Here is a 16,885-nt window from a genome sequence, read left to right on the forward strand (position 1 = left end):
CTTGTTTTAAATTTAAATGAGCACTATGAGTGTGAATGTGGGCGTGGCTGGGCTTCTTTTTCTGCTCACATCATGTGAAGGCGTTGTCTGAAGCTTAAGTCGGAGGCTTAAAGCCAAAGATTACTTAATGAAATAAAAGCATAATCCATTCATATTTAACAGTTTAAAGAAATAATGAACTTGGTTAACAAACTCTGAAGCTTTAGCATTGTTGTAAACTAAGTACTTACGTTGATCTCTGCTTATTAATGTAATTTAAATTATTATCAATTAAATATCAGCCAATCCCTGTAATTAAAAGTCTGTTGCTTACGGTAAAGAATTTTATTCAAAAAAGTTGCTCATCTTAACTTTATACAAATGATAACTTACAGATACAGAATCAATAATCAAAATATATAAAATTAGTTATGTGTTTAAATTAGCCGTAATTATCATAATAATTATTACATTAATAATTTATGTAAATAACATAATATGCCAGTTACAAGAGTATGTATGTAGAGCACACGCAAAAAATATTTAAAATTGCTATGAGACAAATGGATGGAAAATGTTGAATAATATTAAACAAAACATTAGCATAAAATACTTTCGGTTACAATTTGATTCGCCGTTGCCTTTTGAGATTCCTCTTTTATATTCGGTTCCAAATATTACTTTCGAAACAATTTCACACAATTTTTACATACTTATTAATATTTCTGTGTGTTGGAAATCGAAAATTATTTGTCTCTGGAGCTGTCATAATTTCCTTTACTTTCTTTCTATTTTATTAAATGCTTTGCTCTGGCTTTTCAAATTGTTTATATCAAAAATTCTTAAAAAAAACACTCCTTTTTTTGTATACAAAATCGGTTTAGCAATAATAAGGGATTGATCAAAATATTTTGATGTTTTTCGCTTGTTGCATATTTCTTGGCTTAAATTACGTTTAGCTTAACTGCGAGACATTTATGTAAATAATTGAGACATTCAAATATTTTTCATTTTGTTTTGTTTTATTTTTTTCCTATGTAAATTTTATTTATAATATATTTTCTTTCTCGTTTTCTTATTTATTTATTGTATGGTGATTTATTTTATTTTTTGTAAAATTTATTTAGATGTGTGGGTTGTGTTTTGTGTGACAATTTCTGTGCGCTATTTTATTGATTTTTAATTGATGTTTTATGAATTATTTATGTGAAAAAATGCTTGTATAACACATTCATTGGGTTGCTTTATTGGTAAAGGTTTTTTTTTTTATTGTTTTGCTGACATTAATAGTTTTACATTTAATTAGATTTAAGAGTTTAGTACACACAATCATGGAGTTTTTGAAAAACCACGTAAGACTTTTTCATTTTCTTTTTTTGCGTTTTAATGTATTTAAATATCAGTATTCTTTAATTTTTAATATTTATGCATTGGGTGTTGTGTTTTTATTTGTTTTTGTTGTAGCTCGCAATGTTTTTTTACTTAAAAGTTGTTGTTCTTGCTGTTGTTTTGTTGTACAGCCTCATTGGGCATTTCATAGTGCATTTCATTTCTTGTCATCGCCTTTCTGCACATAAACTATTTCAGCATACTCGGTTGCCTGTTTCGCTGCAGCATCCACAGGTGTTGTTGCTGCTGTAGCTGCTATTGTTGTTGTTGGTGCTGTGACTGGTGTCTTCTGTTGGGCAGGCTTTAGTACAAGTTCAGCATAGACGAGTTGTTTGTCTTGCTGTGAAATGAAAATATGCAAAAAAGAAGTGTTAGCTTAGTTGTAAAATTCAAATATAATAGAAATATAAATAAAATGGAATTTATTTCAAAATTATTTGAGGTGTTTATAGGGCAATTGTGGTACCTTTTCCTTTATTTGCTTGCTGTTCTACGTTTATCGTTTATCGATTTACTTAAAAGTCCACACGGGTGAGGTGCTCTGCCAAACTATAGCCTTTATATCAATACAGTTTTAGATATATACAAATTATACAAATTTTTCATGCGTTACCAACACGACAAAATGAAAAAAGTACATATTTATATTTTTATTTGGTATTTGTTGTTGTTGTTTTTGGTTGTGTAAGCGATTAAAATGTAGACGAAAGAAGAAGAGAGCAAAGAGAATGGCAAAATATTTGTGATTATACTTTGAGAAAAAAAATTATAAGGTATTATTAAAGCTTTTACAGCGTCTACAAGTATGCTAAGCTAAATGGTGTAGAAAACGACTCGCTCACACACACACACACACACACACACACACACACACACACACACACACACACACACATACATCCACACGCACATTTATACACACAGTAAGAAAGAGAGAGAGATTGAGAGTGTGGAGTGAGTTATGGACTGAGACAGTTTTTGTATACCTTTGGTTCATTGTCATTGCCATCGATTGTTGTCGCTGTTGTTGTTGTTGTTGTGTTGTTGTCCTGCGTCTGCTCATTTGTGCCTGCTGCCGTTGTCTCTGCATTATCCTTATAGTCCTTGCTCTTGCTGCCATCCTTCTCATTGAATCGCTTTAAAATGGCAACGGCAAAGGCTGGCAAACGTTTCACCATCTTACCGGTCGTCGGCTCAACTGCCTGCCCCTCCTCCCCCATCCGCTCCTGTGCCTCGCCAGCTTCTATTGTGGCGCCTCCAGCTGTTGTTGCCGTTGTTGTTGCCGTCGCAGTTGAGGTGGAGGTTGCTTTTATGTCGGCGCTTTCGGTGTCGCTGCTGTTTTTGGTTTCAATTGTGGTTAAGGGATGGCGTTTTCTTGTTCTTGTTCATATTTATTGTTGTTGTTGTTGTTGTTGTTGTTATGTGAGCTTTTGGGCTACTTATTAATTGTGTCAAAATAATTGTTGTCGTGCAGCCGGGGACAATAGATGGAACAGACAAAATAGTCAGCTGCGCCTTCGGGCCAAGACCCCAAAATGGCCATTAAAGCGGGTTAGTCGTTGGTTAGATAGAAGGTGTGTGTCTATTTAGTATGTGTGCGTTGTAACTTGGCCTGGATTAGAAGTCTTCGTTCGGTAATCGTGGTTAGTAGAGGCTTCAACTTGTGCGGATAATTGCGTAATTGTGAATGTTATGTGGCACCATTAAACCAAAAGAGTTAGCTCAACCAAAAATTGAACTTATTTAAACAATTAATATCAGGGAATTTACGAAAATGGTGGAAGTTAAGAATCGGGAGGGGTAAGAGTTCTATCTGCAGGATGCCTAAATTCTTAAAAGATCTTTTAAGCTGCATTTATTAAAAGTAGTTCTTAATAAATAAGATAAATGATTGGTTCAAATGATTGAAAATTTTAAAAACTTTCTTAACTATACATGCTATGCTATACAAAATTTCTCCTTCAAAGATATATTTATCACACTTTAAATTTAATCTGTTTCTAGATGTTCTAGTTTATAAATATTTTTATTGCGAGCTTTATAAGTCTAGATATTACCAAAAAAAAACATCATTATGCAATGAAATCTCAAAAAACTCTTATCATGTTCAATAATCGCTCTCACTCGCAGGACAAATTTAGTTGGGCAAACTTTTCTCTTGACCTTGGCCATTGTTGAGCCTGTTATTACAGTCATTGACCTTCTTTGTCGGACCTGTTTTGTCCTGGCCTTGATGGTATCTAGCTGATAGTTGGCCACATAATTGGTTTGTTAAACACAACACACATACGACGAGTGCTCTTGTTAGACTTTATTTATACTCTATAAATACTTATTATGGACTATTTGAATGTCTAGCGGCTGTTTGTCGTGTGTTATGTGACAGTAACTGATTGAAAATCTACTCAATGCTTTGCTTCTGTTTAAATGCATTTATTTAATTTAAGTTTTGTTAAAAATGAACCCTCGAACCCTTAAACACACACACATACAAGCACATTCAGTTTGTTGTTGTTTTTATTGTTTGTTAATTTATTAAAAATTAATGTATAAAATAAACTAATATATAAAATAAAGAACAACCTTATAAAAAGCTACTAACTACAACTTAATAGCTGATCGCGCTTTGCTTTTCTGTCGTTTTACTTTAAAATTTCAATTTAAATACTTGTTTTCAACTTTAAATATAAATAAAAAAATATAAATAGAAATTATAAAAATTATTAATAAGGAATGTTAATTTTTTGGCTCTTAAGGAAATTAGAAAGTACAGTGGGCACAGCTTAAGTCGAACACTTGTTGCGCATCTCTTTCTGACTTTGTTCGCGTTTGAGTGACATAACAATTAGCTTTATGGCATGTTATACGCTTAGAGTTGCAATTGCATGAATAACAAAACATATTCGAATAAATTCTTAACTTCATGCCTAAAATTTCATGGTAAATGAAAACTGTCGATGAGGTTTTTTTCTCTCCTTTCGTTTATGTGATGCGTGTGTGTGTGTGTGTGTGTGTGAAGCGTTTCATGGGAGAGTTTTGTTTTAAACTGAGTTACAGCTGCAGTTTCATAGCTCGCTGCTATGCAACTATAGCGGATGCCTGTAAGTTTACTTAATTGGCATATTCCGTACCTAAACACACATACAATAACACACACACACGCACACACACATTTAGATTTCTGTTTCCTGTGGCAGCTTTGGTGTTGTTGTCGATATTGTTGGTGTTGTTGCTGGTGTTGTTGCTGGTGTTGTTGCTGTGGCTGCTTGTGGATTTTTAATGGGTTTCGGTGGTGCTGCTGGTGGTGCGGACTTTGCCGTTATTTGACTGCGTCCAGAGAGCAGATTTGCCTGTTTCTGGAGCAGCTCACGCTGATCCTTGGGCAGCCAACGTGAGAAACGCGACTCAGGTATGCCCAATTCATTGCCACGTTGCAACAAGTCCGAGTTTTCGGTGTCCTTTGATTCCGTCTCCGTATGCTTTGGCTGTGAGTTGCGTCCTGCCGCCTGACCCATAAGGACATTACGCATTGGTATGGTTGTGGGATTATAGACACTACTCTCCCGATCTGTGGCATACTCAAACGAATCGTCCTCATCATTTGCATGTGGGCGACGCTCCACCGAGAGACGTTCATGATTATGGCCATTTCCATTCGCATCGCGCAATTTGCTGGAGCCTAGAAGCGTTATGCCATTGGGAGTCTCCAGCAGTGCCACATTTTGACCATGGCCAGATTCGAGTTGTTTGTCGCTGCTGCTAAAAGTGAAGGGTCGTTTTGGGGGGCGAAACAACATTTTTGACAGTTTTGTGTTCATTTTGACAGTTTAGTTTTTTGGAGGAGATGTTTTTTTTGTCCATATGAAAGTACACAAAAGAAGTTGTTTTTGTGAGTGGGAGAGAACGAGACAGAAAATTGCTTGTTTTTTGTTGTGATGCATTTGCGAAATGTAGAACTTTCTTTTTTATTTTTATTTGTTGGAATTTTTGGTTTTATGGGTATGGCTTGGACAGCGACTTGACGTTTTAGTATATGCAGATTTGGTTGTTCTTTGCGTTACGGCACAGTGAGCGAGAGAGAGAGTAAGATAGAAAAAGTGAGAGAGACAGGGAGTGGAAGGTAGAACAACTGACGAGCGATTTTGTTGGGCGAGGCGAGGCGGGCGAACGAGCGAGCATTGTGTGTGTGTGTGTGTGTGTGGGTGTGTGTGTTGGTGAGTGTGTGACAGCGTGAAATTTGTTTGCGAATTGCAAAGTGAATTGGATTTGACTTCGATTTTTGGAGCGACAAGACACAACGAACGACACGAGACCAAAATGAGACATGAAACAAATTTTTCTGCGACAAGTTTTCAGTTTTTAGTTAATTTTCCGGGCAATTTCCACTGACAAGTTGCACTTTAATTTTGTTCAAGATACACAAAATTGTACACGCTAAAAATTTTTACAATTGAAGCGAATTGCAAATGAAGCAAGCACTTTAAATTTTATTTTAAATAATTTCTTTCGTTGTTGTTTCTTAAATTGTTCAGTTTGGCAGTGGAAACCATATCGTATATATATATAGTTTGTGTGTTCAGTAAGTGTTTGTATGTGTGTGTGCTTAAGCTAGATGCTTACTAATTAATTATGACTATGACTAGTAGCCTAGCAATAATATAGTGGATGAATGCCTAATGTATATGATGATGAGAACTGTGATGAGATATGTTAATGAAGATTATTAATAAATAAAAAATGAAAAAAAATAAAATTTAACAATTAGCTGAATGCCACAAACATGCAACAAGACATACGCACAATTCAACTACGCAATTGTTATAAGAAAATATAAAGCTTAATGAGTATATAGATAGAGAAAGATCAGCTACCATATAATGCAATCGTATATAGTTAGGCAGACAGATACCGTTCCGGGTTAGAGTTCCAAAGCATGACTCGTATATGACCTGATCCCGTTGCACTTTGAACTTATTTTGACATATAAACAAATGGCAAATCGAACTGGACAACAAATCAATTTACTACTTACGTTTCATTTGTGGGCGTCTTGATTGATTTACCTGTGAAGATAGTTAAGAGAACTTTAGTAATTCTTAAGAAAAATATTTAATATAGTAAATGAACATAAAACTTATGAATTTATGCCACATGAAGCAACCCATTCAATACCATCATCATGAACTACTGCCAACTTTGAAAACTTTCACAATTTGAACGGATTTAAAAGCCAATTTGTTTATTAATTAAATAAAAACAAAGTTTATTCGTAACTTTAAAATATGTTTTGTTTTTGTTTTTACAAATTCTAAAAGTAAATAGAACTGAAGAAGAGTGAGCAAATTATCATAAATCATAGTTTTAGCCAATTTGTTTTGTTTTCTTTATTATATGTAGCTATTTATTTTATAAGTGGGATTCATAATTAGCTTGTCTAATTATTCGAGCCAAGTTTTATCTATAATATAAATATATATATTATTTCATTTATTTTTTTTTTTTTTTAGCTATAAACTAATAATTTTTGTTGAGCAAGAAAAAAATGTTCGAGACGAAAATGCAAAATATGTTGGCAGGTTTTAGCTTAAATTAAGTTTATCAATCGCTGTGGCAAACTATACCAAAATGTGAAAAATTATGTTACAACATATTAAATTTGTGAATACTATTAAAAAAATATATAAAAATGGTTGGACGTATATATTAAAATGCTGCGAGATTCCAGGAGATTTTGAGTTTTTGTTTTTTTAACTTAAAACAATATAGAGCGCTTACAAAGATACTTGGCCTACACGATAGATAGATTAACATTTTATCTCTCACTACTTTTGTTTATCTTTGCAATATAATTTATTTTGTTGAATGTTTTTGTGCGCCTTTTGAGATATATCTGAGCGGAGCAGAGAGCTTTTTTTTTAAGGGGATCGTTTGCTTAAAGCAAGAATCGCGCACAGCTAACGTATTAATATTATCTATACGGATGTATTGGGTGGTTTGGGTGCATCGGCGCCATTTTGTTGGCCATTTCCGGCCGCAATAACAGCTGCGGCTGTTGCCGCTGCTGTCTTCTTCAGATCGGCCTTCTTTTGGGCCTCCAACTTATCAGTGACTGGGGGCGTGGCCTCCTCTGACTGTGGCGTCGTATCAATATGCTCATCGCCATTATCTTGGCCATCAAGTTCATCGTCATGCTGTTCGGGATGTATTTGTGCCTCGGAATCGGGACCGATGTCTGTATTGAGGGTGGCGCCTGCAAAGAACAACAACAACAAGAACTAACATTTAGCGACGAGTGAGTTCTGGTTGCTTAATACAACCATTTTGGACCATTTTATTCATTGTGGCCATAGCTTATTACGTATGGGGTTAGTCCTTTTACCAAAAATACAGAAGCCAAGAATAGTAATATAAAAACGATCTTTGAAAGAAAAACATAGAAAAGCAAAAACCAAAGTAGAAATTTTGTTTAGAAAAATTTAAAAAACACAAAAATTATAGAAATAAAAAATTTTATAATAAGTATACTAATTATTTCTAATTAATTTTAATGCGTCTTTTTTGTTAGCTCTTCTTGTTGTTGTCATTTGTAGACATTTTTAAGGCAGAGTTTCGTTTCGTTGTTGCTAAATTATTTATAAAATTTACAATATTTTGTTTAAGATTATTTTAAATATACCAAATACATGTATTATTTATAAATATTTATAAATTTTACATAATTGTGTGCATGATTTTTGTTCTACTGTATAAATGGTTTGCATTAGGAAATTGTGTAATTTTTGGAATTAACGTCGAATAATTGATTTTGCTGATCAAACTGTCTGCATTTTATTTTCATAGATATCACATGTTCACATATTTTTTCATATTTGTTACATATTTTGCATTAGCTTTAAATCGTTTCAGAATAATTTTCTTGGCATTAAATTGAAATTTTTAATTTTAATGGCCCTTATCTATTCTAAAACTCTTCGAGGCAGCTATATGTTTTAGAGATTAAGAAAATGGCATCGAAAAGTTAAGTAAAAATGTTTAATTAGAAGAATTTTTAAGGCTGCACGAGTTGCTGCCACTTCCAAGTTGCAACTTGCCGCTAATTAAAATGTAAAAGCCACACAATGAGTCAAAAGTTAACAACGGGCTGTGGCAGCCGGTTGGGGCTGGTGGCTTAGACTACCACGACCATGCCCTCCGCCCATGCCAGTGGGTTTTCCGGGACTGCTATGTGTTTGTTTTCAGACATTGCAGCATGTGGCAAAGTGTTGGCAAATGTGATGGGCATGGTGTCTAATGGATGATGGCTGATGGCTGATGCCTCATGGGCGGATGGGTGGTGGTGTGTGGAGTGTGGATTGTGGTGAGTGGTGGTTGGGGCAAGAAATTATTGTTAGCATAGCTGATGATGGCATGACTATGATAATGAGGACATGATGATGACATTATGATGGGCACCCACGAAAAGCGAACGAGCAGAAATAAAACGAATATAAAACAATTGCAACTTACCGCCAAAGCACCATCTGCCGGTGGCACGCGCAAACAACACAAGCAGCACAATCAGGACCAAAACAGCAACGGCCACAACAATACCCACAATGGCAGCCACATCTAAGCTGCTGCTGGGCGGCTTGCTCGAGGAACTGATGCGCACTTCGTAGTTCGTGCGACCCAATTCATTGCTGGCTTGAAGATAGTACGTTTTGGTCGTATCCTCCAGAGTAAGTCCAGCAATCACCAGTGTCACATTGTACAGATCGTTGCTCAGATATTGCGGCTCATAGGCGGAATAACGTCCCTCAGTGCGACCCTGTGGTATTTCAACACCATCAACCTTCCACTCAATGGTTGGCGGCGGGCTGGCGCGGATTGTCATGTTCACAACGGCGGTGTGCTCCAAATAGAGACCGTAGACCGAAGCCTCTGGCTGATGGACAGGGGCATCTGTAATGATTTCATATACATATTATTATAAATTGTGATGCAGAGTTTATTAATTTTATTATCAATAATTGATGAAAGTTTACAATTAACGTTGGATTTTAATTCATGAAAGCAAGGAATTGTATAAAATTGTAAGTGTACTTAGTTATGAATTTCATTACAGATTTCATTATGAATTATGAATGAAAATATTTTAAGTTTTTATTATGATTGCAAATGGATAAAAGTTTACAGTGAAGTTATTAGTGTGGATTTAATAACATATATTATACAATTTATTTCAGATTTAAAACCGGTTAAATTGATGAAGAATAATTTTAGTATTTTATATCTTTAACAATATAATTAAATAGTGCCTTATGAATTTTACTACAGAGCTAATGATTTGTATTTTTTTTTAAACAAAAATAATGATATTATGTATAAAAAATATAGATTTTAATTAAGATTGCATTACAGAAATCAATAGCGACTTTCTTTTAGATGAAAATCGATGATCAAATACAAAATGAGCGGATATAAAATCATTACTGATTTCATACTTAGTTATTTTCATCAGATATTTTATTAAAATATATGAGTTTTTTATTTTAGAAGGAGTACTTACAGCGCACCATGATGATATAGGCAGCCTCCTGAGGCGGAACACTCTCACGATCGGTTTGATGATGGGAACGGCAAACGAGTTTGCGGTTGCTATCCTCTGGTGCCAAATGCCAATTGATCTCCTGAACTGAGGTGGACAGCTCGACTTGGTCGTTGGGGCGTGAGGCGATAATATTCAGTTGATCGGTGTTCTTGTTGGCGGGCATGTTGTCAATGTACCAGGAGATGTTGGCTGGTGGACGACCATCGCGGACAATGCAACGGGCATGGAACTCAGTGCCCTCCGTAAAGTAACCATCACGATTTGGCTTAGAGATCAGCTCAATAATGGGCTGCTGAGGACGCACTGTGAATGATATATGCTTAAATATCGTAAGTATATCAAGGATTTTTAGTTACTTACTTGCCACCACCAGATCAATGGTGCCTGATAGCTCCTCGCCCTCAACGCCGAGACTGCACTTGACCTGACCATTATTGCTGGCCTTGACACGCTCAATGCTAACACCACATTGTCCGGCATTGAGTCCGGCTCCATAGTACGTGAATCCTGGCGTCTTGCTCCAAGTGGGCGACAGATTCAACACCTTCTGTTCGCCGGGTATCTCAATGCGGCAATAGTTGATGGCACGGCCATAACGACAAAGCAGCTCGGTGCGATCGCCCTCGTTGAGCAGCGCGGTATTCGGCTCGACATTCACCTGGCCATAGCTGAGCGCATCTGTAAAGAAAATACCAGAAAAAATATGTCAGATTATTCAGTTTTTTGCTTGTTTCTGTCGCTGTTGCGAAATGCATAAAGTATAGTATCTTGTATCCGTTGGCTTGTATCTTTTAACCAACGCTTTCCTAGCAGCATGACAATCTAAACTAAACGTTTTTCGTATCTTTTGCTCAGCCTTTGCACGTTCACATTTTGTATCTCTCAGATACGCATCGTGAATCTCAACCCATAACGCCCCGCACAAACCTCAATTATGCATGTGGCTGCGTTTGCTGTCATTTCTCATTAAGTTTCAATTACGCTTTTTTTATTGCAGTTGAAAACTATTTTCGAATTCTTCTTTTTTTTACTTAACTGGCAATGGCATCTGCCAAAGTTCTCCTTTGCTTCTTTTTTCAGCATATCTTTTAAAGAATTCCAGAAAAAAAACAAAATGATTTGTCTAATGTGAAACTTTGGTTCATTTGTTTGAGCGGCTCCCAAATGCATTCTATGCTTCACATTGCACTGATTTAAGTATAAGCTTATATGCTTTCACATATTTATTTAAAAGTATTCGACAAACTGCCATAGCTTGATTCACTTTTAACATAGTGCAGTTTTATATTTTGGCCCGTAAATATACAAGCATTTGGTGCTTATGCATAAATAAATTTAGTCAAAGTAGTTTAATTTGAACTTTATCTTATAAGTTATCTGAAGGTCTTTAAATATTGCAAATCAATTTCATTGTGCCTTGTTTATTTTTGCATATCACTTTCATATTTTCAAATTTTTTGGGTTATCCATTTCCTTTAAATAAAGTTTCACTTTCAACAATTTTCTTTTTTCAGCCTTTCTTTTCCTAGGGAAAACATTTGCTCAACTGTTGCCGTTAAATTTAGCTTGTGGTTTTGTTTTTCAGCCCTCACTTAGCCATAATAATTTTTGTGTAGATCGATTGATTTGCAGTTGTTGTTGTTTTGGCTTTTCCGCATGGGCTTCAATTTTCACAGCCTGCAAAACACTTTGCCAATTGCCTGCTCCCCAATGCTGCCACCAAAAGCCCCTACTCTTGTCGTCCCACCCAATGCACCATCCACAACATCCCCCCCTGTCTGCCTACACAACAGCAATCTAACTAATTTTGTAAATGAAAGCCGCAAAATTGCAAAATGTGCCATAAACATGAGCCGGCTGCTGTTGCAGCTGTTGACCGAGATTGCTAGACAGTGATTACAGCAACGCAAGGGATGGGGAGGGGTAGTGAAGGGAGGGGGGGGGGATAGGTTGCCAAGTGCAGCTGGTCATGCATTGATTTCAATTTCGTTGCGCTTTTTGGCTTTTTGACTGAGACTGACTGCCTGACGTGCCGGCCTGTCAAGATTTTTGTTTGGTCAGCCGCACTCACATACAAGCCGGCAGGAAACAACAGCAACAATAACAACAATGGCAAATGCTTTGCATGCTGACTGCCAATTCATTGGCTCTTCTTTGACATTTGCATTTGTTTGGCTTTTAAAGCGGGTCAACCAGTTGGCCAGCTGACCAGCTGCTCAACTCTCTGTAATTTAAAACCAAGCCGCCAAATCCTGTCTAACCATTTGGACAATTGAGTTGTGAGTGAGTTTTTTACACTTTCTATATATCACTTAACTATTCCTTCGCCCCACCCTCATCAATCGTTTCACACTTCAACTTTGAGATCGCGTTTTAAAACAAATCGCTGAATTTCTATTTCGCTATTGAATTCATTTTTTATTTTTTCATTGTAATAAATAAGTTTAAGCTAGAATTTCAAGCGTCAGCATTGTCCCCAAATTCTCCCACACACACATACACATACACAGTGCAACACAATTGCGGACTGTGGACAATGTCACATTCTCAGCTAGCTATGAAAACAAAGATGATGACGAAGATGATGATGATGAAGATGAAGATGATGTTGTTGCTGACGATGGCAACTCGATTGGAGTATGGTTTGAGCGGAGGCGTATGCTTCAATAGTGTGCCCTCTTCGTCGGGACACACACAATTCGCAAGTGAATCTATTTTTTATTTTGCTGGCCGTCTCCTTCCTGTAGCCAGCTGAGAATCCCGTCCTCGTATCACATTCCCCTGGCGCGCTTCGCATCGTGATATTTATTTATTTAGCTTTTTGCAAGCGGAATTTCCAGTGGAACGTCGTCGTCGTCGTCGTTGTCGGTCAACGTTGGGTTCTGTGTTTTATTTGATGCCATGTCTGCAGTTTTCAACTTGGTCGAGTCGCAGAGGCAGACCCAGAGGCGACTGCTGCGATTGTTGGACGGACAATGTCCAGTTCAGTGGTCATGCCTCAACTTCTCTTATGTGCAACATTTTTTTTCTCTTCTGCTTCTGGTTCTTTCACTTCTTTATTTTGTTAGTGTGTGAGCATGTGAGGTTTTCGTGTGTGTGTGTGTGTGTGTGTGTGTGTGTGTGTAACAACAGCCACAAAATCATTTCACTTCACTTTCCTTCTATAAATTGTACACTATATATTTAATTTAAAGCGCAATAAAATCAACTTGCTTGCCCATTGCCGGGCAATCTTCAGCAAGTGGCATGCCCCACGGCACGCCCCTGTTTTTTTTTACTATTGTTTCCATTTGACTTTGGCCACGTTAGCGTCTTTTATGTGAAACGTGATTTTTCCTTAAATATTACGTTCAAGTATTTGATTTTACCCCCGCGGGTAGCCGCATCAATAATTTTTCGCTCCAGCTTGGGCTAGATTCTTACCGCACAGTGGCACAATTGATTTGTATTGTAATAACAAATATTTGTGATTGGAATTATTGTCAAAAAAAAAAAAAGATAAGAAATGTACAAAATGAAATGACCAAATCTATAGAATAAATGCAGTTCAATTATTACTCCTTATTATAACTCCAATTATTACTCACATAATGCTGCAAAAGTATTTCTCGAAAATATCCCGGCCTTTAAATAAACTTATGAATGTACTTAAAGATCGTTATCTAAAGCTAAAATATGACATTGACTACTATTGACTGTTAAGAAAATGATCTATGCACTAGAAAAAATCTTTAATTGATTATTCTTGCTTTCATTGTTATAAATAAATTTATTTACGAGATTTCCATTAGGGATGCTTACTTATTTCTGATAAAGTATTCACAATTTTTCTTAGAAGAAATGCATTCCATTCCATTCCCTTTATTCTTTCCACTGTTACAGACGTCTTTAGCTTGGGTCAAAGGAATAAGGAATAAGCCAAATCCAACGCCTTGTCTGTCTGTGTGGCATGCAATTTCAGCATAAAAGGAATTTATATATATATTTATACAATCAAGTCCATGACTTAGACATATACAATCTCAGATACAAGCTCATGCAGTTGTAGCAAATATTGTGCTATTGTATTCCCTAGTAATTTTCAATTTATCAACGGCGATCAACCATTATTGTTGCTTCACCTGCAGTGCAATATGGACAAGAAAAAATAAGAAAAAAAAACTATAATTATTGTTGATTTATGGCAACGGAAAGCGCTTGCGATACATGAAACTCGTATCTTATATTTTATGAGTGCATATCTTGAGCTTGACTTTGGCTCTTACAACATGAATTATAGAAACAACAAAAAAAGTTATTGCAAAAAACCCGTTGTCGTTATTATTAATCGGGCTAACATGGCGTGTGTGCAATTTCTTTTCCTACAATTTTTTTGGTTATTAATAATGATTGGTTGTTACATCAAATTGCCGTGTCGCATTCGTCTGTTGGCTTTTTTCCCGCCAAATTTTTTTTTTATTGCTAACATTATTTATAGCCTTAATGAATTACGCTTTATGTACAAGGTGTCCAAATTTATTAAACATTTTATTTGATTTATACAATGCGAGATTTCAGGAAAAGTATTCGGGCGACAAATTATAAAAGAGAGTTTAAGTCAAGCGTCAATAATGGCAAAAAAAAAGCGGCAACTTTTGCCACACGTGGCACTAAGCAGTAAAAGTGAATCGTTAACTGTTTTGCCGGGTTAAGGTGCAGCCTGTCCGAATGAGTCACAACTGTTAGACTTGCTTTCGAAACTCAGCGGTTAGCAAGGGCATTCGCTTCACCATAGCGCCATCTATGATTGGACACTTAATTTCGCTAATAAACGCCATAAATTGCAAGGTCTAGGCCTTACCAAAAGTGAAAGACTGCCAAAATTTCGATTGCAATTTCCATTTTGGCAAAGTGAAAGTTGCCCAGCATCAGGCAAACTAAAGTGTAATCAACCCATGAACTGGAACTCCTGTTTAACATCTGGTAAAGAAGTTAAGTCTATAAAATTCCATTAGAAAAGCAAATTTACTGAACACAATTATCTCTTTCAGGTCTGTGGAAAGGCGATTTCGATTAATAACTGAATTTTGATTGATTAATAGATGTCATAGTTTGCTTTTAATTAATTAACATCTTTCCATGCTGACTTTAACTATATTCCAAGCAAAGTTCTTACTGCAGTTGAACCGCAGCATAAACTGTTCTCAGCTCTCTGGTAATTATTGTAAAATATGCCAAGCAAACGAAGACAGACACAATTCTTGTCTTTAGGTAGATGATGCTACTGTTCAGAGTGTTTGATTCAACTTGCACCTCTCACTACTTCAATAGCCAATGAGCTTATAAGCGTCTTATTGTAATTACCTGACAATGTAGTCAAGTGGCTCAACAACTACAACGACAACAATAATACCTTTAGCAACAACAACAACGTACTTGGGCAACTGGTATGACTGCAAGTGCTGAGCTGTTTGCATATTTGAATAGCTCGGAAGGCAGAAAGGCAAGCAAAGTGCACACAGAATGCCAAATGCTTATAAAAGCCTCAAGAATTATTATCATAATTAATGCATTGCAACAGCCACTGGGCAGGGAGACAAAGAATGGAGGTGGAGAGAAAGGAGTGATTGAGGGGCGCTAAGAACAGCAAATACATATAGACCTCAATGTTTAGACGAGTCTGTTGAGAATAGAGTTGCTGCCACTTGACTTATTGAGAAATTTATGCAAATATTGCTCATTATACAAAATACATATATAAGTATATCTAAGTACATATATTTGCTAATGTAAATATGTGTGTATATGCATTAAGCGATTTGCCAGTTCCAAGCGGAGAATCCAGTCAGAATTCAGCACCGGACAATCCTGTGATAAATTTTGCGGTGCATTTTCAACATAAATTTTACAGCAGTTCCAACTGTAAAAGCGATTTATTTAATATGTTGTATTTGTAAGTATGTGTAGAGCATGTTCTAGAACATGTTCGGTATGCATTTTCCCACAAATATGCCAAATTAATTGCGCTAGTTTTGTGACCAGGACATTAATATACGTCAGTTCAGCCATTGACCAAGTTGTTACAGTGCCAGCTGTTGCTGGCTTAAAGCTCTCACAATCATGACTTAAAAATAACAAACTTGTCTTGTTTAACCAAAGCCAAACCCACTTGTTAGTCATCGGTCAATAAAACGATTCAACTGCTGCTCTTTATTACGAAAATATAGTTACTGGGATGAGATTCTGATGGTAATCAGAAAATAAAAAATTTATATAGCAAAGTAAAGAAAGTCTAATCTATTTATGTAAAGTCATTCTCTAAGTGCAAATAATTGTTTAAATAATTATTAAATAGCTTTGCGAAAACATGACTGAAGATAAGAGAAAATTAGAACATTTCTGAACTGCTTTTTATTTAACTATTTCCATGAGATTCTTAATTCAAAGCCAGATCTGAATTTAGTGAATTTCTTTAGTCATTTTACTTGTATTTCTGTAGATTGTCAAAAATAGTTATTATTTCTCTTCATTTATTTTTAAAATATGGATTAAAGGTTTTCTTTTAATCTGACTGCATTGAGCTTAACCCCTTATGAAGTCTATATGTGTACTCTTAAAAGCAATTTTCTTTGGTCTGTCATGTGACAGCACCGACAGCTTCTTAAAGAAAACATATTCTAACATAAATGGCAGCTGACTTTGTTGGTACTCTCTTGTCTGTCCTCTCCTCTGTCCCTCACCTTTTTCTAATTTAATGCATGAGGCCCACGCACACGCAAAATGTGATGGTACAGACAACGATTTGAGAGTAGTCGACTTAAATAATATCCTATAATTAATAATGCAATTAAATAATGTTATTATAATTATTTAAGTGCCATATAGATTGACTTATTAACATAAAACATTTAGCAAAACCATAGTAACAAAGAAATCTTTATCACCATA

At 35.9% G+C, this 16,885-nt stretch overlaps 1 protein-coding gene across 5 annotated transcripts in view; it reads right to left on the reverse strand.

Annotated features, from left to right (window-relative positions):
- Positions 1–309: 309 nt before the first annotated feature.
- LOC117782161 (fasciclin-3) overlaps positions 310–16,885 on the reverse strand; it is an 83,384-nt gene continuing 66,808 nt past the window's right edge. Inside the window, exons 2-7 of one of the 5 annotated variants that reach the window (XM_034619146.1) lie at positions 10,319–10,636; positions 9,917–10,261; positions 8,875–9,309; positions 6,401–6,431; positions 2,355–2,703; positions 310–1,708 (exon numbers count right to left, since the gene is read on the reverse strand). In XM_034619146.1, coding sequence (XP_034475037.1) covers positions 1,526–1,708; positions 2,355–2,703; positions 6,401–6,431; positions 8,875–9,309; positions 9,917–10,261; positions 10,319–10,636 — 1,661 coding nt within the window. In that variant the 3' untranslated portion in view covers positions 310–1,525. Of the gene's footprint in view, positions 1,709–2,354; positions 2,704–3,964; positions 5,128–6,400; positions 6,432–6,658; positions 7,619–8,874; positions 9,310–9,916; positions 10,262–10,318; positions 10,637–16,885 lie in introns of those variants that run through there. The other 4 variants (XM_034619149.1, XM_034619144.1, XM_034619145.1 and 1 more) reach the window with 4 other exon arrangements.

Source organism: Drosophila innubila (genome assembly GCF_004354385.1).
Source record: "Drosophila innubila isolate TH190305 chromosome 2L unlocalized genomic scaffold, UK_Dinn_1.0 4_B_2L, whole genome shotgun sequence".
Classification (NCBI taxonomy): Eukaryota; Metazoa; Arthropoda; class Insecta; order Diptera; family Drosophilidae; genus Drosophila; species Drosophila innubila.